Genomic DNA, 24,041 nt, shown 5'->3' with positions numbered 1-24,041 from the left:
AGTGGCCCTGAGCTGGCAAAAAATGTACCCAGAACCTGTAAAGTACCAGAAACTTGCTAGGCACTGGGAGTCCAACACCAAAGGAGGTAGGCAGTTCCCTCCTGGAGATGATCACGCAGTGGGGGAAATGGTGTCAACTAAACATGCAAGCAAGAATATCAATTGTGCTAAGTGCTAGAGTGGATTGGAGAGATTATGAGATGCAATTTAGACCACCCCGACTAAATCGACCATCACCGGTCGAGCAGGTGACCCTCGACTCGAGCGCTCTCCATGAGCAGTGGTTGGAGGTGAGCAGGCAGGCTGGTGAGTTACCCAAGCTGGTGAGTTCTGCAGGTAGGACATGGGACTCAGGGGTCCTCGGCTGAGAAAGAGCTTGGAAGTAGTGGAAGGCAGGTGTAGTGCATGCACAGAAGGGAGAGGTGAATGAGGAAGGACAGGCCAGAAGGTACTCATGGATCCCACAGTGTAGGGCCTGGAGGCCTCTGTAAAGCCACGAAGGGTGGGTGACCACAACAGTGCGTGCTCTCAAAAGGCCACTCTGCTGGTCAGATGGCAGTCAAGAGACAGAAAGGTCACCATGACTGTGGGAGAATGGAGAAGTCCAGATGTATTTGATGAAGGCACAAATCTGAAAATGAACCGAGGCCAGGCGCGGTGGCTGACGCCCATAATCTTAATACTTTGGGAGGCCGAGGCAGGTGGATCACCTGAGGTCAGGAGTTCGAGACCAGCCTGATCAACATGGAGAAACCCTGTCTCTACTAAAAATACAAAAATTAGCCGGGCGTGGTCGTGCATGCCTGTAATCCCAGCTACTCGGGAGGCTGAGGCAGGAGAATAGCGAACCCGGGAGGTGGAGGTTGCGGTAAGCCGAGATGGCGCCATTGCACTCCAGGCTGGACAACAAGGGCGAAACTCTGTCTCAAAAAAAAAAAAAAAAAAAATTAGCCAGGTGTGGTGGTGGGCGCCTAGAGTCCCAGGTACTCGGGAGGCCGAGACAGAAGAATCGCTTGAACCCAGGAGGAAGAGGTTGCGGTGAGCCGAGATCGCGCCACTGCACACTCCAGCCTGCGACAGAGAGAGGCTCTGTCTCCAAAAAAAAAAAAAAAAAAAAAAAAATCCCACGAGAAAAGGCTCTGGAGCCCAGGCCCGGTGGGAGGAGCAAGTGGGCGTGGCCTCGACATGGCCCGTCGGTCAAGGTACTGGCTCTGCCCACGCCCTGGAGAGGGGCGGGAGAGAGAGATGCTGAGCCAATCGGATTGTGGTCATCGGAGTGGGCGGAGTCAGCAGGAGGTCCAAGGAGCAGCGGGTTCCGAGGGAAGGAGCGCCGCGGGGCGGGTGAGGGATTCCGGGGTCCGTTCCAGGACACCCAGGAGGCCCCCCTTTAGGAGGGCCGGAGGGCCGTGGCTGCCTGCAACCCGATGAGCCCGAGCGACCCTGAAGGCCGACCCTGAGGCCGCTGCCCAGCGAGAGGAGCCGACCCTTGGAGGACAGCGGGGTCGGGTTCCAAGCTGGGCTGCTGGGGCTGGTCAGGCCGCCCGCCCTGCTTAACCCCTCTCACCTGATGATCCCCCTCCCCAGTCCTCAAGGAGGCGAAACGTCATTGTGGTCCGCAGAGGGCAGGCCGCGTGTGCGGAGTAGCTGTCATCCCTTAGCGGCCACGCCCGCCTCCCTGTCCACTTCCCGTCGCGGTTCAGGTGTTCGATCCACTCTGCGGCACCAAAGGCCCGTCACGTGCCTCCCCTGCCCAGAGACCCCAAACACCGAAACTCATCCGAAGGACCTGCACTTGCCGCCTGTCGACGCTGAAGAACCACTCCCAGGTGGAGAGAACAGCACCTCAAAAGGGATGGGGGATGGACTAGGGAGTCGGTCCCGTGGAGCATGTCAGCGACCCGCTCCACGCTGCGATGTGGTCCTTAAGAAGTTAGGGCTAGGCACTGCGGCTCACGCCTGTAATCCAAGTACTTTGGGAGCCTAGGCGGGGGGGATAACCTGAGGTCAGGAGTTCGAGACCAGCCTGGCCAACATGGTAAAACCCCGACTCTACTAAAAATACAAAGATTAGCCGGGCATGGTAGCAGGCGCCTGTAATCCCAGCTACTCAGGAGTCTGAGGTAGGAGAATTGCGTGAACCCGGTAGGCGGAGGTTGCAGTGAGCGGAGATCCAACACCACTGCACTCCAGCCTGGGTGACAGAGAGAGACTCCATCTCAAAACAAAAAAAAAAAAAGAGAGAGAGAGAGAAATTAGGGCCGACCACAGTGGCTCATGCCTGTAATCCCAACACTTTGAGAGTCCAAAGCTTGAGAACAGCATCTCTACTAAAAATACAAAAATTAGCCGGGTGTGGTGTCAGGTGCCTGTAATCCCAGCTATCCCAGCTACTTGGGAGTCTGAGGCAGGAGAATTGCTTGAACCCAGGAGGCGGAGGTTGCAGTGAGCAGAGAGGGTGCCACTGCACTCCAGCCTGGGCGACAGGCTGAGCACTCACTCAGCCTGGAGCGAGACTCCATCTAAAAATAAATTAATAAATAAGTTAGGGCCGGGCACGGTGGCTCACACCTGTAATCCCAGCACTTTGGGAGGCCAAAGTGGGTGGATCACATGAGGCTAGAAGTTTGAGAACAACGTCTTTACTAAAAATACACCTGAGCCTGTGGTCCCAGCTACTTGGGAGGCTGAGTGGAGATGATCTCCTGAGCCCAGGAAGTTGAGGGTGTAGTGAGCCGTGATCATCACCACCACTGCAATCCAGCCTGGGTGACAGAGTAAGACCCTTTCTCAAAAAAAAAAAAAAAAAAAAAAAAAAGTTGTAATGGAATGGCCTTCACTGGACTTAAGGGAAGTCATTAAACCCTGAAAGGGTTTTAACTAACTCAGGACAATTTGGAGAAATATGAAAACTATTTCGAAGAAATACTAGGTTTCAGAATCAGGGCTGCTGCATGATTTGCAGGACCCAGTACAAAATGGAAGTTCAGGGCCTCTTGTTCAAAAAGCAATATTAAAAAATAGTGTAATTTGGTCAGGTGCGGTGGCTCACACCTGTAATCCCAGCACTTTGGAAGGCCGAGGCGGGCAGATCACGAGATCAGGAGATCGAGCCCGTCCTGGCTAACACGGTGAAATCCCATCTCTAATAAAAAAAAAATATATATATATATATACAAAAAGTTAGCCGGGTGTGGTGGCGGGTGCCTGTAGTCTCAGCTACTCGGGAGACTGAGGCAGGAGAATGGTGTGAACCTGGGAGGCGGAGCTTGCAGTGAGCCGAGATCAGGCCACTGCACTCCAACCTGGGCACAGAGCGAGACTCTGTCTCAAAAAAAAAAAGTACAATTTTTGACCGGGCGCAGTGGCTCTCGCCTGTAATCCCAGTACTCTGGGAGACTGAGGAGGGCAGATCACTTGAGACCCAGAGTTTGAGACGAGCCTGGCCAACATGACACAAATCCATTTCTACTAAAAATACCAAAAAAAAAAAAAAAAAAAAATTAGCAGGGCATGGTGGCACATGCCTGTAATTCCAGCTACTTGGGAGGTTGAGGCAGGAGAATTGCTTAGACCCGGGGTGTGGAGGTTGCAGTGAGCCAAGATCACACTACTGTACTCCAGCCTGGGTGACAGAGAGAGACTCTGCCTCAAAAAAATAATAATAATAAATAGAAATAGAAATAAAAATACTAAAATATAAAGCGCTTTACTTTCAAAATATTACATATAAAATATAATAGGAGTAAGACTAACACATGAGTAACAGCATAAATTTAAGATTATAAAAGATATTTTGGGGCTGGGCGAGGTGGCTCATACCTGTAATCCCAGCACTTTGGGAGGCTGAGACAAGCGGATCACCTGAGGTATGGAGTTCAAGACAAGCCTGACCAGCATAGTGAAACCCCTTCTCTACTAAAATTATAAAAATCAGCCGGGTGTGGTGGCAGGCACCTGTAATCCCAGCTACTCGGGAGGGTGAGGCAGGAAATTGCTTGAACCTGGGAGGCAGAGGTTGCAGTGAAACCAAGATCATGCCATTGCACTCCAGCTTGGGCGACAAAAGCGAGATTCCCACTCAAAAAATAATAATAATAATAATAGGCTGGGCATGGTGGCCCATGCCTGTAATCCCAGCATTTTGGGAGGCCGAGGTGGGCGGATTGTCAGGAGTTCGAGACCAGCCTGGCCAACGTGGTGAAACCTCCTCTCTGCTAAAAATACAAAAAAACTTTAGCTGAGCTTGGTGGCGTGCGCCTGTAATCCCAGCTACTTGGGAGGCTGAGGCAGGAGAATTGCTTGAACCAGGGAGGTGGAGGTTGCAGTGAGCCAAGATTGCACCACTGCACTCCAGCCTGGGTGACAGGGCGAGACTCCGTCTCAAAATATATATATATATAAATATAATAATAATAATAATATTTTGGTGTCATTTTATATAATACAAAAAATAATGCCTTACTAATATGATTTCTTGATTGGTCGTGTGATTTTTTTGGCTCATTCTTTTTGCGAGTTCATTTATTAGGTTATTGAAATTTATACTTAGGACAACTTCATTTTCCACTAAAAGCTACAACAGCCACTTTTGGCAAAGGCAAGATTGCAAATAATTTTTTATACTTTTTATTTTGAGAAGACTCCTTCTGCCAAGGCAATTGTTGCTGTAGCTGCTGAGAGTATTATACGCTGTCACAGTAGAAGAAATTCATGATTTTAAAGAATTTAAAAAATATATTTAACTCTTCATATTGGCCAGGCGCGGTGGCTCGCACCTGTAATCCCAGGACTTTAGGAAACCGGGGCAGGAGGATCACCTGAGACCAGGAGTTCCAGATCAGCCTGGCCAACAAGGTGAAACCCCATCTCTGCTAAAAATACAAAAATTACCCAGCCATGGTGGTGCGCACCTGTGATCCCAGCTACTCAGGAGACTGAGGCAGGAGAATTGCTTGAACCCAGGAGGCAGAGGTTGCAGTGAGCCAAGATCGTGCCACTGCACTCCAGCCTGGGCGACAGAGTGAGACTCCGTTTCAAAAAAAAAAGATTTAACTATTCATATAAATCAGTTTCATATGTGTCTGATTTAATTGTAAATGTAAACTTATAGAACGATATTTTAATGTTTTCTTTGACATTTTCTATAACTTGTGAAGATTGTACAAGAAGCTGAAAGTTACTTCATTATTTCTATATACTTTTAATGATCTGTTTATACATTTGATTGCTGGGTCTTCGATTAAAAGGAAAACTTATTTTAACACTGTCTTCAGAGTAAGCTTCATATAAAATAGAATTGTTTTCTGTAGAATATGATAGCTATACATTTAATTTCTATTTATAAGACTGGATATTTGCAATATTGTAGCAGGCTTTTTTGTTTGTTTGTTTGTTTGTTGAGACTGAATCTTGCTCTGTTGTCCAGGCTAGAGTGAAGTCATGTGATCTCGCCTCCATGTAACCTCCACTTCCCAGGTTTAAGCAACTCTCGTCTCTCAGCCTCCCAAGTACTGGGATTACAGGCATGAGCCACTGTGCCCGGCGTGCAGCAATTTTCAAAACCACAGATTCTTTTTTTTTTTTTTTTTTTTTTTGCTAGCATCCCCATGGATGCCAGGGCAAAAACCAAAAATTCTAAACTCTTCGAAGAATCCTAACAGCTCCCTGACATGCTTTAATGCAACGTCCATGTGTATGTTTCCATGTTGTAATAACTCACTGACAAGGTTTACTGCCTGACTGCTGGCAGTACTTGTCCCAGCATTTAGGCCGTGAGCTATATTTGTGCAGATGTTACAGGCACGGGCTGTTCCATGTGGACTCTCTTCTCCCACCACGGAGCCCGTGATGGCATGGAGCCGTGACACCCCCACCAGTTTCTTCTGCTGCTGCCACCAATCTGGGCACAGATCCTGGCCCCCGCTGTCCCCACACAGCCCCACAGTGTCGCAAACTGTCCAGCCATTTGGGTGCACACAGGGTGGCCAGGCCAATTGCTAGGCAACTCTGCTGCCCACCGCCTGTCATCTTTGCCAGTCTGAGCCTGCTGGCACATATACTTCTTTGTCTCACTGGACTTCCTTTATAAAACACAAGTTAAAATATAAAATGATGAAGAACTTCAAGGTGGCGAAATTCAAACAGAAATTAATGCAGCGCATTCAACCAAACGCTAGGCCTATTCTGAGAGCAGGGCGCTGTGCGACTGCACGGGTCCCACGCCCATGAGTGCAGTCCTGCTCAGCACACTAATTCTGGCCCCTCTCCGTCTCCCCTTTATTTTATTCTGACTCTTTTTTCTTCTCCTTTTAGTCTCCTTGTCAATTAGATAGCTACACTTGACTATGGGCCCGAGCTATGCTGTGTACTTTGTAAAGCATTGTCTAGTTGACTTCTTTTCTTTTTTCTTTTCTCTCTTTTTTTTTATTTTTTTATTTTTTTGAGACAGAGTCTCACTCTGTCACCCAGGCTGGAGTACAATGGCGCAATCCAGGCTGGAGTGCAGTAGCGCAGTCTCAGCTCACTGCAACCTCCACCTCCCAGGTTCAAACAAATCTCCTGCCTCAGCCTCCCGAGTAGCTGGGATTACAGGCATGTGCCACCACGCCCAGCTAATTTTTGTATTTTTGGTAGAGACAGGGTTTTGCCATGTTGGCCAGGCTGGTTTCAAACTCCTGACCTCACGTGATCTGCCCCCCTCAGCCTCCCAAAGTGCTGGGATGACAGGCATGAGCCACCGTGCCTGGCCTTGTTCACTTCTTTCAACACCTGTGATAGGGGCGCTAAGATGCTCCCATTTTACAGATGAGGAGCTGGGTCAGAGAGGAGAAGTGACCCAGCACAGTTTTACCTGTGCAGGGCCTGACTTGACCAGTAGTGTGTCCAGCTTTAAAACCCATGGTCTTAAGCCTCTTTGCTGCCTTTTGTTAAACTATTTTTATACATTTATACATTTGTCACTCACATATCCTTAAAGCCTGTTTTTGATGTGAAAATTCCCCCAGCTGTGCATGCTTCCAGATCAGCAAAGGCTTCGGCTTTGGTTACCCATCTGTTGTCTGTGCTTATCCAGCACTGGGGGTCTTCCCAAACCCTGTCCCAATTATGTGACCTAGAAACGCGACTTCAAATGTGTGAGAGATCTCATGCAAACTTGAATGCGCTTTTCCTCAAGGGTTCTCAAAAGTTACATCGCTGGACGGGATGCCTCATTTCTGTAATCCCAGCACTTTGGGAGGCTGAGGTGGGCAGATCACTTGAACTCAGGAGGCAGAGTTTGCAGGAAGCTGAGATCACAGCACTGCACTCCAGCCTAGGTGACAGAGTGAGACCCTGTCTCAAAAATAAAAAAAGTAACATCAATTGAACAGTAGCAGGGATTGTGCCCTCAGTGTCAATGTGGAGGACTCCGAGGTTCATCCTCTGTCCACACTTGCTTCCTTGGTGGCCCATCTGGCCTTACAGCTTTAAATATCCGCCGTATTCTGACCGTTCTCAAGTGTACACCCCCCCAGGTCAGCTACTTGTATATCCAACTGCCTTTACTCTGAGATATCTGGTTGACATCTCCCGTGAAGACCCCAGGGATCTGCCTTGCTACTCCTCTCATCCCATAGCTTGCCACCCTGCCCCGTGCTTCAGCCACGCTGGCCTCCTTGCTGTTCCTAGAACATACCTAGCACATTCCTGCCTCGGACTTTGTACTTGCTGTCACCTCTGCCTGAAATGCTCTCCCTGCTCCACCCCAGATCTCTGGGGGAGATCTGAAACTTTTGCAATGGGTTCCTCCCTGGTCATGCCTTTTAAAAAGGCACCCCCAACCAGGCACAGTGGCTTGTATGTGTTTTTGTTTTGAGACAGGGTCTCGCTGTGTTGCCCAGGCTGGAGTGCAGTGGCAGGATCTCGGTTCGCTGCAAGCTCCACCTCCTGGGTTCACACCATTCTCCTGCCTCAGCCTCCCGAGTAGCTGGGACTACAGGCACCCGCCACCACGCTCGGCTAATTTTTTGTATTTTTTAGTAGAGATGGGGTTTGGCTGTGTTAGCCAGGATGGTCTCCATCTCCTGACCTCGTGATCTGCCCACCTCGGCTTCCCAAAGTGCTGGGATTACAGGCGTGAGCCACCACGCCCAGCCAAGTGGCTCATATTTGTAATCCTAGCACTTTGGGAGGCTGAGGCAGTCAGATCAGTTGAGCCCAAGAGTTTGAGACCAGCCTAGGCAACATGGCAAAACCCTGTCTCTACAAAAAACAAAATGGAAAATTAGCCAGGTGTGGTAGCACACCTGTAGTCCCAGCTACTTGGGAGACTGAAGTGGGAGAATCACCTGAGCCTGGGAGGTCGAGGCTTCAGTGAGCTGTGGTTGCGTCACTGCACTCCAGCCTGGATGACAGAGTGAGACCCTGTACCAAAAAAAAAAAAAAAAAAAAAAAAAAAAAAAAAAAAAAAAATTAGCCAGGCATGGTTTGTGTGCATGTAATCCTAGCTACTTGGAAGGCTGAGGCAGGAGACTCACTTGAACCCAGGAGGTGGAGGTTGTGGTGAACCGAGATTGTGCCATTGCACTCCAGCCTGGGCGACAAGAGCAAAACTCCATCTCAAAAAAAAAAAAAAAAAAAAAAAAGGCAGCCCACTTCCACTTTGTTTTCCTCCATAGTACTTGTCACCACCTGACATACTTACTTGTTTATTTATTACCCATCTCTCCTCACCGAATGTGGAAGTCTCATAAGGGCAGTGCTCTTGTCACTGCTTACCTGGGACGTACTAAGTGCTCTATTGAGGACTGTCAAATTAATGCATGAATCTTCCCACCAAATCTCCTCCTTTCTCTGTGCTCATCATCTAAGTAAAAGGCACCATCATCTCCCAGTCACCCCTCTGGGTATTATCTCAGATTTGTCCCTCTTTTCAAAAACCCAAGCATACGCCAGATCTTATTGACTTAACATCCTAAATATTTCTCAAACCATCCCTTCTGTCACTGCCTTCCTTCTCCCCTTCCACAGCAGATGCCTCAAATGCCTAGAGTAACATGCTGCTTTGCACACTGTGAATGTTTCAGCATCCCCTCTGCACCCCCGCGCTCTGTCTACCTGCCAGGCCCAGACCTGTCCCTCCTCTAGTGGCCCTATCTCAGCAGATCCTCCACTACTGGGCCAATGGCCTGCGCTAGGAACCTGGGAGTCATCCTCCACTCCCCTTTCTTCAGCTTCCAATCAACTGCCAGAGTCTTTCTACTTGACCTATTTGAATAGTTTTGAAAACTGTCCGTTTCTTTTATCCTCATGGCCACCACCCTGGTCCAGGCCACCTCCTTCTCCCTGGGTTATCCCAGCAGGCTCCTAATACTGGTCTCCCTGCCTCCTTTCTGACTCATTGGGATCTCTCTGAAACACAAATATGATCATGTGACTCTCCCACTTAAATGAATCCCTACCGTTACAAGATAAAGCCAGTTGCTTCTGGTGCACCCATATCCCTCCCTGATTTGTCCTCCTCAGCTTTGGCCACAATCGATTTCTGCCTTTGCCAGATCCCCCTTCACTTTGACCATGCGATCCCTTGGCCTGAGATGCCCTTCCTATCTTCTCTACCTGCTCAATCCCTCTGCCCTCCTAGACCCAGCTGGAAGGTCACCTCCCCTGTGAAGTCTTCCCTGACTGCCCCCGTCGGTAGAATTAACTGCCCCCTCTCTTGGGCTTCTGTCTCCACTCAGTTTGTCCCAGTCCCGATGAGCAAGGATATCTTGGTGAAGGTGATTACTGGCCGAAAAGCAGTTGGGGCACCCAATGGCGCAGCCTTCGGAAGCACCTTCTGTGTTTTTGGAACTGTTGACAGCATCCCAAGGTGAAATGGTAGAAGCATATGGCATGAGCGTGGGGAAACGGGTCTCGGGAAGAGAAGAGAAGCCACATATTTGGAGCAGATTCTGTTCCTGTGCTAAAGGCTTGGAAGATGTTACTTTATTTAATCCTTGTAACATCCCTGGGAGGTAGGGGTTTTAAAAACAAAGATAGTAATGGCCGGGCGTGGTGGCCCACGCCTGTAATCCCAGCACTTTGGGAGGCCAAGCAGGGAGAATTTTTTCTTTTTTTGAAACGGTGTCTCACTCTGTTGCTAGGCTGGAGTGCAGTGGCGTGATATCGGCTCACTGCAACCTCTGCCTTCCGGGTTCAAGCAATTCTCCAGCCTCAGCCTCCCCAGTAGCTGGGATTACAGTCACAAACTGCCACGCCCATCTATTTTTTTTTTTTTTTTTTGAGAGAGAGTCTCATTCTGTCGCCCAGGCTGGAGCACGGTGGCACAATCTTGGCTCACTGCAACCTCCGCCTCCCGGGTTCAAGCGATTCTCCTGCCTCAGCCTCCCAAGTAGCTGAGACTATAGGCACATGCCACCACGCCCGGCTAATTTTTTGTATTTTTAGTGGAGATGGGGTTTCACCATGTTGGCCAGGATGGTGTTGATTTCCTGACCTCGTGATCTATCCACCTCAACCTCCCAAAGTGCTGGGATTACAGGCATAAACCACCACGCCCAGCCCAGGAGGATCTTTTGAGCTCAGGTGTTTGACACCAGCCTGGGCAACATGGTGATAGCCTGTCTCTACAAAAATAGAAAAATTAGCTGGTCGCGGTGGCACATGCTGTAGTCCCAGCTACCTGGGAGGCTGAGGTGGGAGAATCACTTGAGCCCAGAAACTTGAGGCTGCCATGAGCCATGATTGTGCCACCGCACTCCAGCCTGGATGACACAGAGAGATCCTGCTTTTTTTTTTTTTTTTAAAGGTGGGGGTCAGGGAGAGATGGCTTGCAAATGAACGTTTGTTTAATTAAATAAAAAGCAAGAAGGTACCGGGTGTGATGGCTCATGCCTCTAATCCCAGCTGTTTGGGAGGGCAAGGCAGGCGGATCACCTGAGGTCGGGAGTTCAAGACCAGCCTGACCAACACGGAGAAACCCCATCTCTACTAAAAATACAAAATTAGCCAGGCATGGTGGCACATGCCTGTAATCCCAGCTACTTGGGAGGTTGAGGCAGGAGAATCGCTTGAACCTGGGAGTCAAATATCTCTCTACCAATGGGACCCCGTCAATGGCTTGCTTAGAAGGCAACAACTTCCCTCTGTCCTCCAGATGAATAAACTCCTAACTGGGGCCCACTTGGTCAGAGCCTGTCCCTACAGCCCCTTCATCTCTCTCCTTCTTCATCTCTGTGCAAGCCACAGTGGGCTCCTGTGACAAGCGTGCTTTTTTTTTTTTTTTTTTTTTTTTGAGAGAAAGAGTCTTGCTCTGTTGCCCAGGCTGGAGTACAGTGGAGTGATCTCGGTTCACTGCGACCTCTGCCTCCCAGGTTCTAGTGATTCTCCTGCTTCAGCCTCCTAAGTAGCTGGGATTACAGGCGTGCACCACCATGCCCGGCTAATTTTTTGTAGTTTTAGTAGAGATGGGGTTTCACCATGTTGGCCGGGCTGATCTCGAACTCCTGACCTCAGGTGATCTACCAAAGTGCTGGGATTACAGGCATAAGCCACGGCGCCCAGCCAACAAGTGTGCTTTTTGAACCCACAGGCACCCTTTCCTTGGGACTTCTGCACTAGGTGTCCTATCCCCCTGGCCTGGTCTTCCCTGTTGCCAGCTAACACCTCACCCCCATGCCACCATCCACAAACTTCACTTCTTAGCATTTAGTACCACTTGGAATGTCTTATATACATAAATGTTGTCCTCTCCAATTAAAATATTAACATTTTAGGTTTGGTGGGGTGGCTCACACTTGTAATCCCAGCACTTTGGGAGGCCCAGGCAGAAGAATCGTTTTAGGCCAGGAGTTTGAGACCAGCCTGGCCAACATAGCGGTACCCCGTCTCTACAAAAAATGTAAAAGATTAGCCGGTCGTGGTGGCGGGCGTCTGTAACCCCAGCTACTCGGGAGGCTGAGGCAGGAGAATCACTTGAACCCAGGAGGCAGAGGTTGCAGTGAGCCCAGATCACACCACTACATTCCAGCCTGGGCGACAGAGCAAGCGTCTGTCTCATAAACAAAACAAAACAAAACAAAACAAAACAAAACAAAATGTTAGCTTTTTGAAGGCCGGTCTTTCTCGCTGCAGAACCCACTATGGAGCCAGGCGGGGTCACCTAGTGAGCATTTGCTGAGTTAATGAACTGTCCTCCCCTGCCCCAACTGTGTTCACAAAGAACCCTCAGGAGTTCAAGACCAGCCTGGCCAACATGGCGAAACCCCTTCTCTACTAAAAATACAAAAATTAGCCGGGCGTGGTGGCTCATGCCTGTAGTCCCAGCTACTCGGCAGGCTGAGGCAGGAGAATCGCTTGAGGCCGGGAGGCAGAGGTTGCAGGGAGCTGTGATCGCGCCACTGCACTCCAGCCTGCGTGACAGAGTGAGACCCTATCTCAAAAAATAAAAAATAAAGATGAGCGAGGAGCAATCGACCCCGGGGAAAAACAAAAAACAAAAAACAAAAAAAGTTCAAGAGCGCGCCTGCGCACACGGTCCGCTACGGCCCCATCCCTCTTCGGCCGCGGGGTGGCGCTGGGCGCATGCTCCCAGGCAGCGCGGTCGTCCCCGACTCCTTCGGGCCGCTCTAGCCGCCCCACTCGCTGCTCTGCGGGGAGGCGGGTGCGCCCGCAGGGGTTCCTCCAAGATGGCGGCGCAGAGGAGGAGCCTGCTGCAGAGTGTGAGGAACTGGCCCGCTCTCCGGGCTTGGGGTTGGGAGTCTGGGCGTGGGGGGCTGTCGGGTGCAGGAACGGCTTCTTCTCCAATTTTGGACAGCTGCCCTCTCCGTGGTGGGGTGTGTCAGCCTCCTTCTTCTCTCCTCGGGCTGGCCCCCTCTTTCCCGAGGCCGGGGCGCGTGTGCGCGGCGGGCCCGGCCCCCGGGTCAAAGGCATTGGGGCTGTGGGCTGCTGCTGCCGGGCGTCGAGGGCGGGAGCGTGCTGGATCCAGAAGGGAACACGGCGCGCGGCAGCAGAGCTACCGGAGTCTCGAGCCCACTGTGGCACCGAGCAGTAGTGCAATGATAACAGCAGCATCCACTGAGTACCGCTCACAGCATCCCTGGCGTTGTGTTGATTGCTTTACATTTGTCAGTTTCATTTTCGTAGCAGCGCCCTGACATAGGTGCTACTGTTAATCCTCTTTGATAGACTGAGACACAGAGGTGGTCGTTTGCCTAAGGCCACACAAATGGTTAAGTGTCAAGGCAGGATTAAAAATCAGGCAGTGTGATTCCAGAAACCCCCTTAATCCCTGGGCTGTACTAAAGGAATGACCAGTGGTGGCTGTCACTGGGTTCTGGTCCTGGCTCTAACTGACTGTGTCTCCCTCAGCCTCAGTTTCCTTCTCCTAAGTCGAGAGCGCTGAGTGGAGGAATTGTCTTCAGACTCATCCCTATCCCCGGTCTGGACCCTCATGGGTTTGGCGCTGTCTTCCAGGCCCTGCGTCCTCTGACGCGCATGTGAACATAGATGCACACGCCTGTTGGCACCATGGCTGACTCTGACCTACCAGGGTAGGGTGCCGGCCTCCTGGGTCCTCCCTGTTCATGGCACTGTGTTGGAATTGCCTATGGACTTGTCTGCCTCCTGTACTAGAAAAAGTAAACTTAAAAACAGGGACCTGTGATTTGTTTACCGCTGTGTCTTTAATACCTACCACCATGTGCTGGGCACTCAATAAATACTTGTGAAAGGGTGAGTAACGTTTGCAGCCAGGTCTAGTGCTTGCCCTTGGCTTCACAGAAGTGAGCAGACATTGGCTCAGGGATAACCTGGAAGCAGAGTCTTGATATTATTCTCCCAGGAGCACAGTTCCCAGGCCTCCCCAGTGGGGATTGCTGTCTTCCCCTTCACATCTTTGCTGCCCCTTTATTTTATTACTACTGGGCAGGTCTCTCTTGTTACTGAGTTGGCATTGACTTTAGACAGCTGGCCCTCTGCTTTGTAAGTTCCCAGAGGACAAGGTCCCTGTATAAATGTCCCCACTGTAGTTAGCGTTTGGGAAACGCTGGTTGGATTGTGACATTGGGAGGGAAAATGGTAAATGGTGCAGGCTGAGTTGGCTTGCTGGGAAGAGAGCAGACACCTGGGTCATGTGGCTACCAGCTTCTCCCCTTCCTAGATGTGGTGGAACCGAAGGGAATTGTGTTAGTCAGAAGGCCAGCTCTGCTAGCCCCAGAATGTGTTTCTCCAGGTGGTGGTGGCCTTTTTTAAAGAAAGAATAGTTAGCTTTAAACACATTGCATCTTGGTGCAAGGCAAAGGGATGGCAGGGATGTCCTCAGAAGGCCCCTCCACCCTCATGATGATCAGAACATCCCTTCTCACCGGGTGTACGGATGTCCAGGTGATGTGTAGGGCTTGCTGATGTCACATCCACTGTCTCAAGTCTGGGGAGAGCAGCTCAGCTCATACACCTGCATTCAGAGATGCCTGTGAGGGCTGCTGCTCTGTGGCTGCTGGGCAAAGATGAATGAGGCGTGTTGCCCACCCTCACTGCATTTGCAGAAGAGCTTGGGAGAAGGAGCATATGCCACTGGTACAATACCTGGGGCACTGTCGTGTTGTTGTAGACCTGTGTCAAGAGCCCTGGGCGGACAGTAGAGAATTTTAAAGGCTTTAAAGGATGATAGGAGTTTACCAAGCAGAGGAGAGGAGGGCCATTCCAGGAGGACATGTGTGTGTGTTTTTATTTTTGTTTTTCTTCCTAGAGATGGGGTTTCATCATGTTGCCCAGGCTGGTCTAGAGTCCTGGGTTCAAGCAATCCTCCTGCCTTGGCCTCCCAAAGTGCTGGGATTCCAGGCGTGAGCCACCGCATCTGGCTAAGGACAGGTGTTTAAATATGTGTGCATGTGTTTGTTAAGCTTTTCGAAAGTTAAATACAATTATTATTACAAATCTATGTATTGAGGGGCTGCAGAGTGGGCTAATTTGTCTGGGTCACTGGGGATTTGCAGGAATGGCATTTGCAAGGGTATGCTGGGGCCACTGGGTAGATCACTTGGTGGAGCATCATCGCAGGCACTGTGGTACCTTGAAAGGTCTTTGGAAGCAAAAAACTTTTTTTGTGGGGGTGTGGAGGAGACAGGATCTCACTCTGTCAGCCAGACTGGAGTGAAGTGGTGTGATCTCGGCTCACTGCAACCTCTGCTTCCTGGGTTCAAGTGATTCTTGTGCCTCAGCCTCCCAAGTAGCTGGGATTACAGGTGTGCACCACCACACCAGCTAACTTTTGTATTTTTGGTAGAGACAGGGTTTCACCACATTGCCTAGGCTGGTCTTGAACTCCTGGCTCAAGCAGTCCGCCCTCCTGGGCCTCCCAAAGTGCTAGGATTACGGTGTGAGCCACTGCGCCTGGCCACAAAGAGGTTCTAAGGAAAGCTTGATGTGTTCAAAAAGACCTAGACCTTTCAGCCGGATACAACAGTATTAGTCTCATACTGGCTTTGGGCAAATCACTTTATGTCCCTGAGCCTTAGTTTCTCCAAACCAAGAGGACTCTGGGGAGTATTGTTGGTGTTAAAGGAACTGACACATTCCACTACTAGCCTGGCTTGGTTGCCCGCTAACCAGAAACTTCTACCTTCAGTGCTGCCATGAGTGAATGTCTGCTGTTCATTCCCTTGAATGTCCCTGAGCACTCACTATGTGCTAGGCACCCTGCAGGTGCAGGGAACACCGCCTTTGTGGAGCTGATGGTCTAGTAAAGGGCACAGACAGTGAGCACTGAACAGATACAGATCATCTGTGATTTTGTAATATCCAAACTACAGCATCAGGTGGTGCTGTGAGGAGCAGTCTGGATTCACACACAGAATGCTGGGGGTGCCATTTTGGACAGGGTGGTAAGGGAAGACTTCTCTACATTTGATGAGATGAAAAGGGGGAAATGGGGGCAGCGTTCCTGCCCAAGGGAGCAGAAGATGCAAAGGCTGCTGTTTCAGGAGCCTCAGGGGTGCTGGTGCAGCTGGGTGGAGTGCTTTGGGGGAGCATGGGAGTAGCTGAGGTCTGAGGGAGCCGGGGGCCATGCTGGGCTTCACAGGTCCTGATGTGGCCTCTGGATTCCATTCTTCATGTAATGCGAAGCTTTCCTGGGTAGCAGGTTGAGTAGGGACCTGATGTGATGTGACTATGATTGGAGAAAAATCCCTCTTTTTTTTTTTTTTGTAACAGAGTCTGGCTCTGCCGCCCCAGCTGGAGTGCAATGGCGCAATCTCAGCTCACTGCAAGCTCCGCCTCCAGGATTCACGCCATTCTCCTGCCTCAACCTCCTGGGTAGCTGGGACTATAGGCACCTGCCACCACACCCAGCTAATTTATTGTATTTTTTTTTTTTTTTTTAGTAGAGACAGGGTTTCACTGTGATAGCCAGGATGGTCTTGATCTTCTGACCTCGTGATCCGCCCACCTCGGCCTCCCAACGTACTGGGATTACAGGCATGAGCCACCGCGCCCGGCCGAAAAATCCTTCTTTTGAGTTTGAATGGTGAGAGTGGAAGCCTGGGACCTCGTAAGAGACTCCTAGAGTCATCCAGGTGTGAGAAGGTGGCTTGGCCATGGGCATGGCAGAGGAATGGTGGGAAGTATCAGATTCCAGTTGTGTTTTGGAGGAAGAGGTGATGTGATTGCTGATGGATTGAATGTGAGGTGCATAGCAGAGGAAGAAGAGTCAAAAAGGACTCTTAAGGTTTTGGTTTAAACAACAGTGGTGCCATTTACTAGGTGAGGGAGCCCTGGAAGAGGGGCACCCTGGGGCAGGGGGAATCAAGAGTTTGATTTTGCCTGTACTGTTACTTAATTATAAAAAAGAAAATCAGGCTAGGCACGGTGGCTCATACCCAGAATCCCAGCCCTTTGGTAGGCTGAGGCAGGAGGATCACTTGAGGCTAGGAGTTCCATAGTGAGATTCCATCTTTAAAAACAAAATACTGGGGCATGGTGGTGTGTGCCTGTAGTACTTAGAAGACTGAATGGGGTGATTGCCTGAGTCCGGAAGTTTGAGGTTGCAGTGAGGCTATGATCCCCTCACTGCACTCTAGACTGGGTGACACAGCAAGACCCTGTTTCAAAAAAAAAAGAAAATAAGCTTAAAATCAATTTTTTAAACTTCGACATGTCCTGAGCAATTATATCTGAAATCACAGGTGCTAGCTGTGTAATTTATCTAAAGGATGTTAAAATAAATATATAGCCACTAAAATAAAAAGGTCCATGAGGGCAGCACCTATACCCATTGCGTACACCCAGCTGCTGCCCTAGCACATTGGAAGTGGCCACAATTATTATTAGCCCCTTTAAGAATGAATGAGGAGCTCTTTAGGATGACGACATGGAGAACCTTCAATGAAAACTCTAGTGGCAGAAGTGGGGGCCAGGAGTGGAGCTGGTCTCAGAGAAGTGGGTCATCCGGAAGGTTAGAGGTGGTGGGGGCGTTGAGGCCTTGGAAGCTTTTTGGAGAGAAAGGTCTGTTGCTCCCCTGTTCCGAGCCATCTTCCTGAGAATGTGAGTCTCCCTTTCTTTTTTTTTTTTTTTTTTTTGAGACGGAGTCTCGCTGTGTCGCCCAGGCGGAGTGCAGTGGTCGGATCTCAGCTCACTGCAAGCTCCGCCTCCCAGGTTTACGCCATTCTCCTGCCTCAGCCTCTAGGACTACAGGCATCCGCCACCTCGCCCGGCTAGTTTTTTGTATTTTTTAGTAGAGATGGGGTTTCACCGTGTTAGCCAGGATGGTCTCGATCTCCTGACCTCATGATCCGCCTGTCTCGGCCTCCCAAAGTGCTGGGATTACAGGCTTGAGCCACCGTGCCCAGTCAGGTCTCCCTTTCTGAGCTTCCTTTTCGCTTCTAAGGAATTTGGGTGCTTTCACCACAAAAATACTTGGTCTTTTCATACCGTAATTTGATATTCAAGCTGTGGCCTGAGCTTGGAACCATTCTTTGTCCATTTCTGCTGCCCAGGACTTTGAGATGAAGCTGTGTGGGTACTTGATGAACTATTACGTGACATGGACACATATGTACATGAGGAGTGAATGCTTACATCACGCACAGGGTGTTTGTCAAGGCCTTGATGGGTTAAATACTGTTGGATCACTGTAGAAGCTTTTCATACCAAAACATGAATTTTGGAAACTCCTTCATAAAATCAAGTCGAAATTAGGTCTTTTGAAACAGACTTCTTACCGTATTTTTGTGAAATTTCTCATGAGCAGTTCATTTCTCAGACGTGGAAGAGTTAAGTCCTGTGTTCACTGTTGTGTGTGTTGCAGTGGCTCCGCGATGAGGCTGTGCTGAGTGAGAGACGCCCCCTTCTCAGTTTCTCACAGACTCTTGCTCCCTATGCTCCAGCACCGCTCACGGCTGGTGCTGGCAGGCCTGGCATTTGGGGGCGTGGGAGAAAGTATGCATCAGTGTGTGCAGGGGTGGAGGGGTGGGTGGTTTATGTGAATAGAAAGTACGTGACCTTTCTGAAAATTGTTCAGAAATGTGGAGGAAGGAAGCGAGAGACTTGGCAATCCTGTAGGCTTTAATGGAATCAGCAATGGACGCTCGGTATGGCTAATCCTCGATGGAGATGGAAAGAAATGGGAGAACACGATTCAAGCCCACTCAGCTGCAGCAGCGTGAGTCTGCTGGGGAACACAGAGAAGACCAGATCCTCTCACTCCCACACTGACAGAACCTCCTGAGGTTCTCCGGCCACTGTAGTGAATCAGTATCTGGTGAGCACCCGAATTACGTGAGAAACTGCGCATGTGTCATTGGATCTAAGACACCAATATTTTAAGGACACATCAATGTTTTGTATATTGCTCAGAAAGAGAACTCACAGCTAATTAACTTGTAACATACCAACTCCAGAGATGTTAACATGTGGAAAATGTAGGTCTTCAAATCAGTGAAATAAGGTAATCTAATTAATAATACCAGGCTGTAGCACAAGGGTTGCCATAGGGCCACTTGGTGAATGGCCAGTAAGTGGGGCACCCAGCATGCACAGCGGGGCCACTGGGATGGGTTTCTCAGGGGAGGCCCCATGGTCTTGGGCAGCATTGTCCCAGTGTCTGGGACATACAACGAGGTGGTTTGTGGCAGCGAACAAAACTGATCTTACAAATTGAGAAGACTGTGCTTTTCTGTTCTGTCTCAGACTTTCTAATGATATCAAGAAAAAAAAACCAACTTGGTTTGATCCTAGTATGTCCCTCACCGTCTTTCTGATACTTGCTGATCCACCCCCAGTCCCGTTGTTAAACATAGAATAGGGCTCCAGCAACATAGCCAGCAGTAGGTTCAGCTAAAAGTGAATAACCTTGTTTTGTTTTTTTATTATTGTCTAGATGTGGCAAGTAATACTGGTTTGCCACCTATAATACTGGAAAAGTTTACATTCAAAATGAAATCAACTGGGTGTGGTGGTGTACCTGTAGTCCTAGCTACTCGAGAGGCTGAGGCAGGAGGATAGCTGATGTCTAGGATTTCAAGGCTGCAGTGAGCCATGATTGTGCCACTATACTTCAGCCTGGGTGACAGAGCGAGACTATGTCCCTTTAAAAAAAAGAAAGAAAGAAAGAAAAGGAATCATTTGAGTGAAAGATAATTTCTTGAAGATGGTGAGTGGATGATTGAGGTTTGGGAGTCATGCACCTCTGGCCCTAGTTGGATTTGAGCAGGGCCTTTGGGGTAGATAGGACTTAAAAAGACAGAAAAAGGCAGGCTTTGCCTTACCATGGGTACTTTTACATACACTCTTTGGGTAATTTTTTTCTTACTCTTTCTTTCTTTATTTTTTTTAATTTATTTATTACTTTTTATTTTTGAGACGGTGTCACGCTCTGTCACCCAGGCTGGAGTGCAGTGGCGTGATCTCAGCTCGCTGCAATCTCCGCCTCCCGGGTTCATGCCATTCTCCTGCCTCAGCCTCCTGAGTAGCTGGGACTACAGGCGCCCGCCACCACACCAAGCTAATTTTTAGTAGAGACGGGGTTTCACCGTGGTAGCCAGGATGGTCTCAGTCTCTTGACCTCATGATCTGCCCACCTCTGCCTCCCAAAGTGCTGGGATTATAGGCGTGAGCCACCACACCCGAAGGGCCTTCTCTCTTTCTTTTTATAGAAGGCCATGACAGACTGACTAGAAACTTAATGTTTAAAGAGTACCAAAGTACTACTCAGGAGGGTGAGGCAGAAGAATCGTTTGAACCTGGGAGGCGGAGGTTGTAGTGAGCCAAGATCGCGCCACTGCACTCCAGCCTGGGCAACAAGAGTGAAACTCCAACTCAAAAAAAAAAGTACCAAACCAAAGTCAAATAAATAGAACTTTGGTTTTTGTTTGTTTGTTTGGGTTTGTTTGTTTGTTTCTTTGCTTTTGAGACAGAGTCTCACTCTGTTGCCGAGGCTGGAGTGCAGTGACATGGTCTCGGCTCACTGCAACCTCTGCCTCCCGGGTTCAAGCAGTTCTGCCTCAGCCTCCCAAGTAACTGGGACTACAGGTACCTGTCACCATGCCCAGCTAATTTTTGTGTTCTTAGTAGAGCCGGGGTTTCACCATGTTGGCCAGGCTGGTCTCGAATTCCTGACCTCAAATGATCCACCCACCTCGGCCTCCCGAAGTGCTGGAATTACAGGCGTGAGCCACCACGCCCAGCCAATAAATAGAACTTTGAACAAGGTAAAATAACAAGGTGCCTATATAGAAATAGTCGGTTTGTTTTAAAGTGTGTGCTTGTCTCTGTGACTTTACCTCTGGGGATCAACAGTTTCTTCATTTGAGGCCCCCAAAATATTTATTTGGCCTTTCAGGTAAGTCAGATGTTTGGTAGAGGTTTTATTTCCCTTCTGTGGTGTTTGGTCTTGCCAGTATGGTTAGCTTCTCATGCTTTTTGTTCTGGTCACCGTTTTTTAGAGATCGTTTGGAACCATGTATAGAAGGCCTTGTCTGTACAAGATACACAGCTGAGTGAGATTGTCAATCTGTCAAAGGGCAACATTCAAAACTGTCCACAGTCTGGAAGGCTGGGATGAATACATTAATATATAATCGACTGATATAAATTTAGATTTAAAACAACCTTCTATAGTAGTTTGGGGGAGACAGACATGGTAGAAACTTACAGGAAAAGGACCTTGTTATTTTACATAGAGGCTAGATGCTCATTCTTCTCTTGGGTATATGAAAGCTGTTGATTTGCATACTTTGATTTTCTATCCTGCCGCCTAACTGATTTCTTTTACTGTTTGTGTTAGTTTTTCATTGATTCTTTAGGGTTGCCAGGCGTACTGTCCTATCAGCTGCAAATAGAAATGACTTCTTTCCCAGTTTTTATGCTCTCATTCTTTTTTTTTTTTTTTTTTTTTTTGAGACGGAGTCTCGCTCTGTGACCCGGGCTGGAGTGCAGTGGCCGGATCTCAGCTCACTGCAAGCTCCGCCTCCCGGGTTTACGCCATTCTCCTGCCTCAGCCTCCTGAGTAGCTGGGACTACAGGTGCCCGCCACCACACCCGGCTAGTTTTTTGTATTTTTTTAGTAGAGACGGGGTTTCACCGTGTCAGCCAGGATGGTCTCGATCTCCTGACCTCATGATCCGCCCGTCTCGGCCTCCCAAAGTGCTGGGATTACAGGCTTGAGCCACCGCGCCCAGCCTGTGCTCTCATTCTTTAACTGCCTGGGCTAACACCTCCAGTTCTGTGTGAAGTAATGAAGTGGGCAGCCTTGCTATGGCCCTGATCTTTCTTTTTTTTTTTTTTCGAGACGGAGTCTCACTTTGTTGCCCAGGCTGGAGTGCAGTGGCACCATCTCGGCTCACTGCAAGATCCGCCTCCTGGTTCATGCCATTCTCCTGGTGTTACATGGCCCGCCACCACACTGGCTGTTTGGTAGAATTACATGCATGAGCCACCGCGCCGGCGATCTTTCTTTGTTGTTGTTGTTGTTTTTTTTGAGAGGCGTCAGCTCTGTCCTTCAGGCTGGAGTGCAGTGGCGTGATCGGGGCCACTGCAAGCCCGCCCTCCTGGTTTCACGCCCATTCTCCTGCCTACAGGCCTCCGGAGTAGCGGGACTACTGCCACCACGCCCGGCTAATTTGTTTGTTTGTTTGTTTGTTTGTTTGTTTGTTTTTGAGACGGAGTCTTGCTCTGTCGCCCAGGCTGGAGTGCAGTGGCCCGATCTCAGCTCACTGCAAGCTCCGCTTCCCGGCTGACTCACGCCATTCTCCTGCCTCAGCCATCCCGAGTAGCTGGGACTACAGGCGCCCGCCACCTCGCCCAGCTAGTTTTTTGTAGTTTTTAGTAGAGACAGGGTTTCACCGTGTTAGCCAGGATGGTCTTGATCTCCTGACCTCGTGATCCGCCCGTCTCGGCCTCCCAAAGTGCTGGGATTACAGGCTTGAGCCACCGCACCCGGCCTAATTTGTTATATTTTTAGTAGAGACGGGATTTCACTGTGTTAGCCAGGATGGTCTCAATTTCTTGACCTCGTGATCCGCCCGCCTCGGCCTCCCACAGTGCTGGGATTACAGGTGTGAGCCACCGCGCCCCGCCGGCCCTGATCTTAATGAAGTGTTCTGCACCAAGTAAGATGCCAGCATTAGGGCTAAAGTATACATAGAGCAGTATGTTCAGAAAGGAGCCATCAGTTTCTGTTTTCTGGAGTGTTTTTACCAAGAATGGACCAAGACTCCTTAGATAAACAATAGCACTGGTGTCTATACCTATTGACCCAAACGCCATTTGCCAGTTTATAAAATAATAAATTCCCAAAATATTACTGCCTCAACATTATGAAAATCAGATTTCCTAAAAAAGTACTTAGTAGTGTTGAAATATCTAGACACTATTCACAGGTACTTAATGAACAAGGCACTTGCTCAGTAGATTGACTGCTGTCAGACACACAGGTTTTCTCATTTGGGAAAGTTTATTCCCATGTCAGCCAAATACAGCACAGCATACAGTGGTCAGTAGATCATCAGCTTACTCCTGGTCTCCTGTTGTGAAATGCTCTTAGATGAATTGTTCTTGTGCCATGACACACCAACGTGGCAAGTTCCTCAGTTGCCTGTTTGAGCTTGTCTGTGTCTTTACTTGTGGAAGACAATTTCACTGGCCTTTTTTTTTTTTCCTTTGAGATGGAATCTTGCTCTGTCATCCAGGCTGGAGTGCAGTGGCGCACGTGATCTCGGCTGTCTGCAACCTCCGCCTCCTGGGTTCAAGCTATTCTTCTGCCTCAGCCTTCGAGTAGTTGAGACTACAGGCGCTTGCCACCGTGCCCGGCTGATTTTTGTATTTTTAGTAGAGACAGGGTTTCACCATATTGGCCAGGCTGGTCTTGAACTCCTGACCTGGTGATCCACCCACCTTGGCCCCCCAGAGTGGTGGGATTAGAGGAGTGAGCCACCGCGCCTGGCCTCACTGGCCTTTTTTAATAGTGTGTGTCTAATGTGGAACAGACCCATAAGTTGCTTGGTGATATTTATTTTTTGCTGGAAAGTGTGGATTTTTTTAGAAAGATTCAAGTCCTTGGAAGCCCGTGTCTGTCCCTTATGGGAGTTAGATACTGGCAGAGGAGGTAACTGTGATTGCAGCATCGAAGACAGGTTTTGCATTGTGGTGACACATTTGTGTTAGTATTATTCATCTCACATGAGAGGATGAGTTAAATCCATCTTAATCTCATTTTTAATCACAGGGCTCTAGAAAATAGAAATGTCTTTTCCTCACATGCTTTAAAACACCTGTGGCACTTTGGGGTGCTAAATACTGACTTCTTTGGCCATCTTTTCAGGAGGAAGACGTGGGATACTCCTGACTGGAGAGATGCTTTTGTACTTCTGCTTAACCTCATATTTAATTTCATTCCAGCTGGTGGCGGGAGACAGACTAGAAAAGGAGCTACCTTTGGAAGTATATTTGCCTGGTCATAGGAGACTTTTGTGAGCTGGCTGGAAATGGAAATATACTAAGCAGATCTAAGACATAGGGGACAATTGGCAACATATCAGTTACCTGAAGAATAATTAATTCACTGGTTA

The 24,041-nt window shown here is 49.2% G+C and overlaps 1 protein-coding gene across 2 annotated transcripts in view; it reads left to right on the top strand.

Moving 5' to 3' along the window:
• Positions 1–12,604: 12,604 nt before the first annotated feature.
• The window catches only part of TAB1 (TGF-beta activated kinase 1 (MAP3K7) binding protein 1), a 34,739-nt gene continuing 23,302 nt past the window's right edge, over positions 12,605–24,041 (top strand). Inside the window, exon 1 of one of the 2 annotated variants that reach the window (XM_010389278.1) lies at positions 12,605–12,701. In XM_010389278.1, the coding sequence (XP_010387580.1) occupies positions 12,669–12,701 (33 nt within the window). In that variant the 5' untranslated portion in view covers positions 12,605–12,668. Of the gene's footprint in view, positions 12,702–16,410; positions 16,505–24,041 lie in introns of those variants that run through there. The other variant, XM_030914880.1, reaches the window with a different exon arrangement.

The sequence above is a fragment of the Rhinopithecus roxellana genome, chromosome 13 (genome assembly GCF_007565055.1).
Source record: "Rhinopithecus roxellana isolate Shanxi Qingling chromosome 13, ASM756505v1, whole genome shotgun sequence".
Taxonomy (NCBI): Eukaryota; Metazoa; Chordata; class Mammalia; order Primates; family Cercopithecidae; genus Rhinopithecus; species Rhinopithecus roxellana.
The sequence above is the reverse complement of the archived record's forward strand: the minus strand, read 5'-3'. Positions and strand labels throughout refer to the sequence as shown.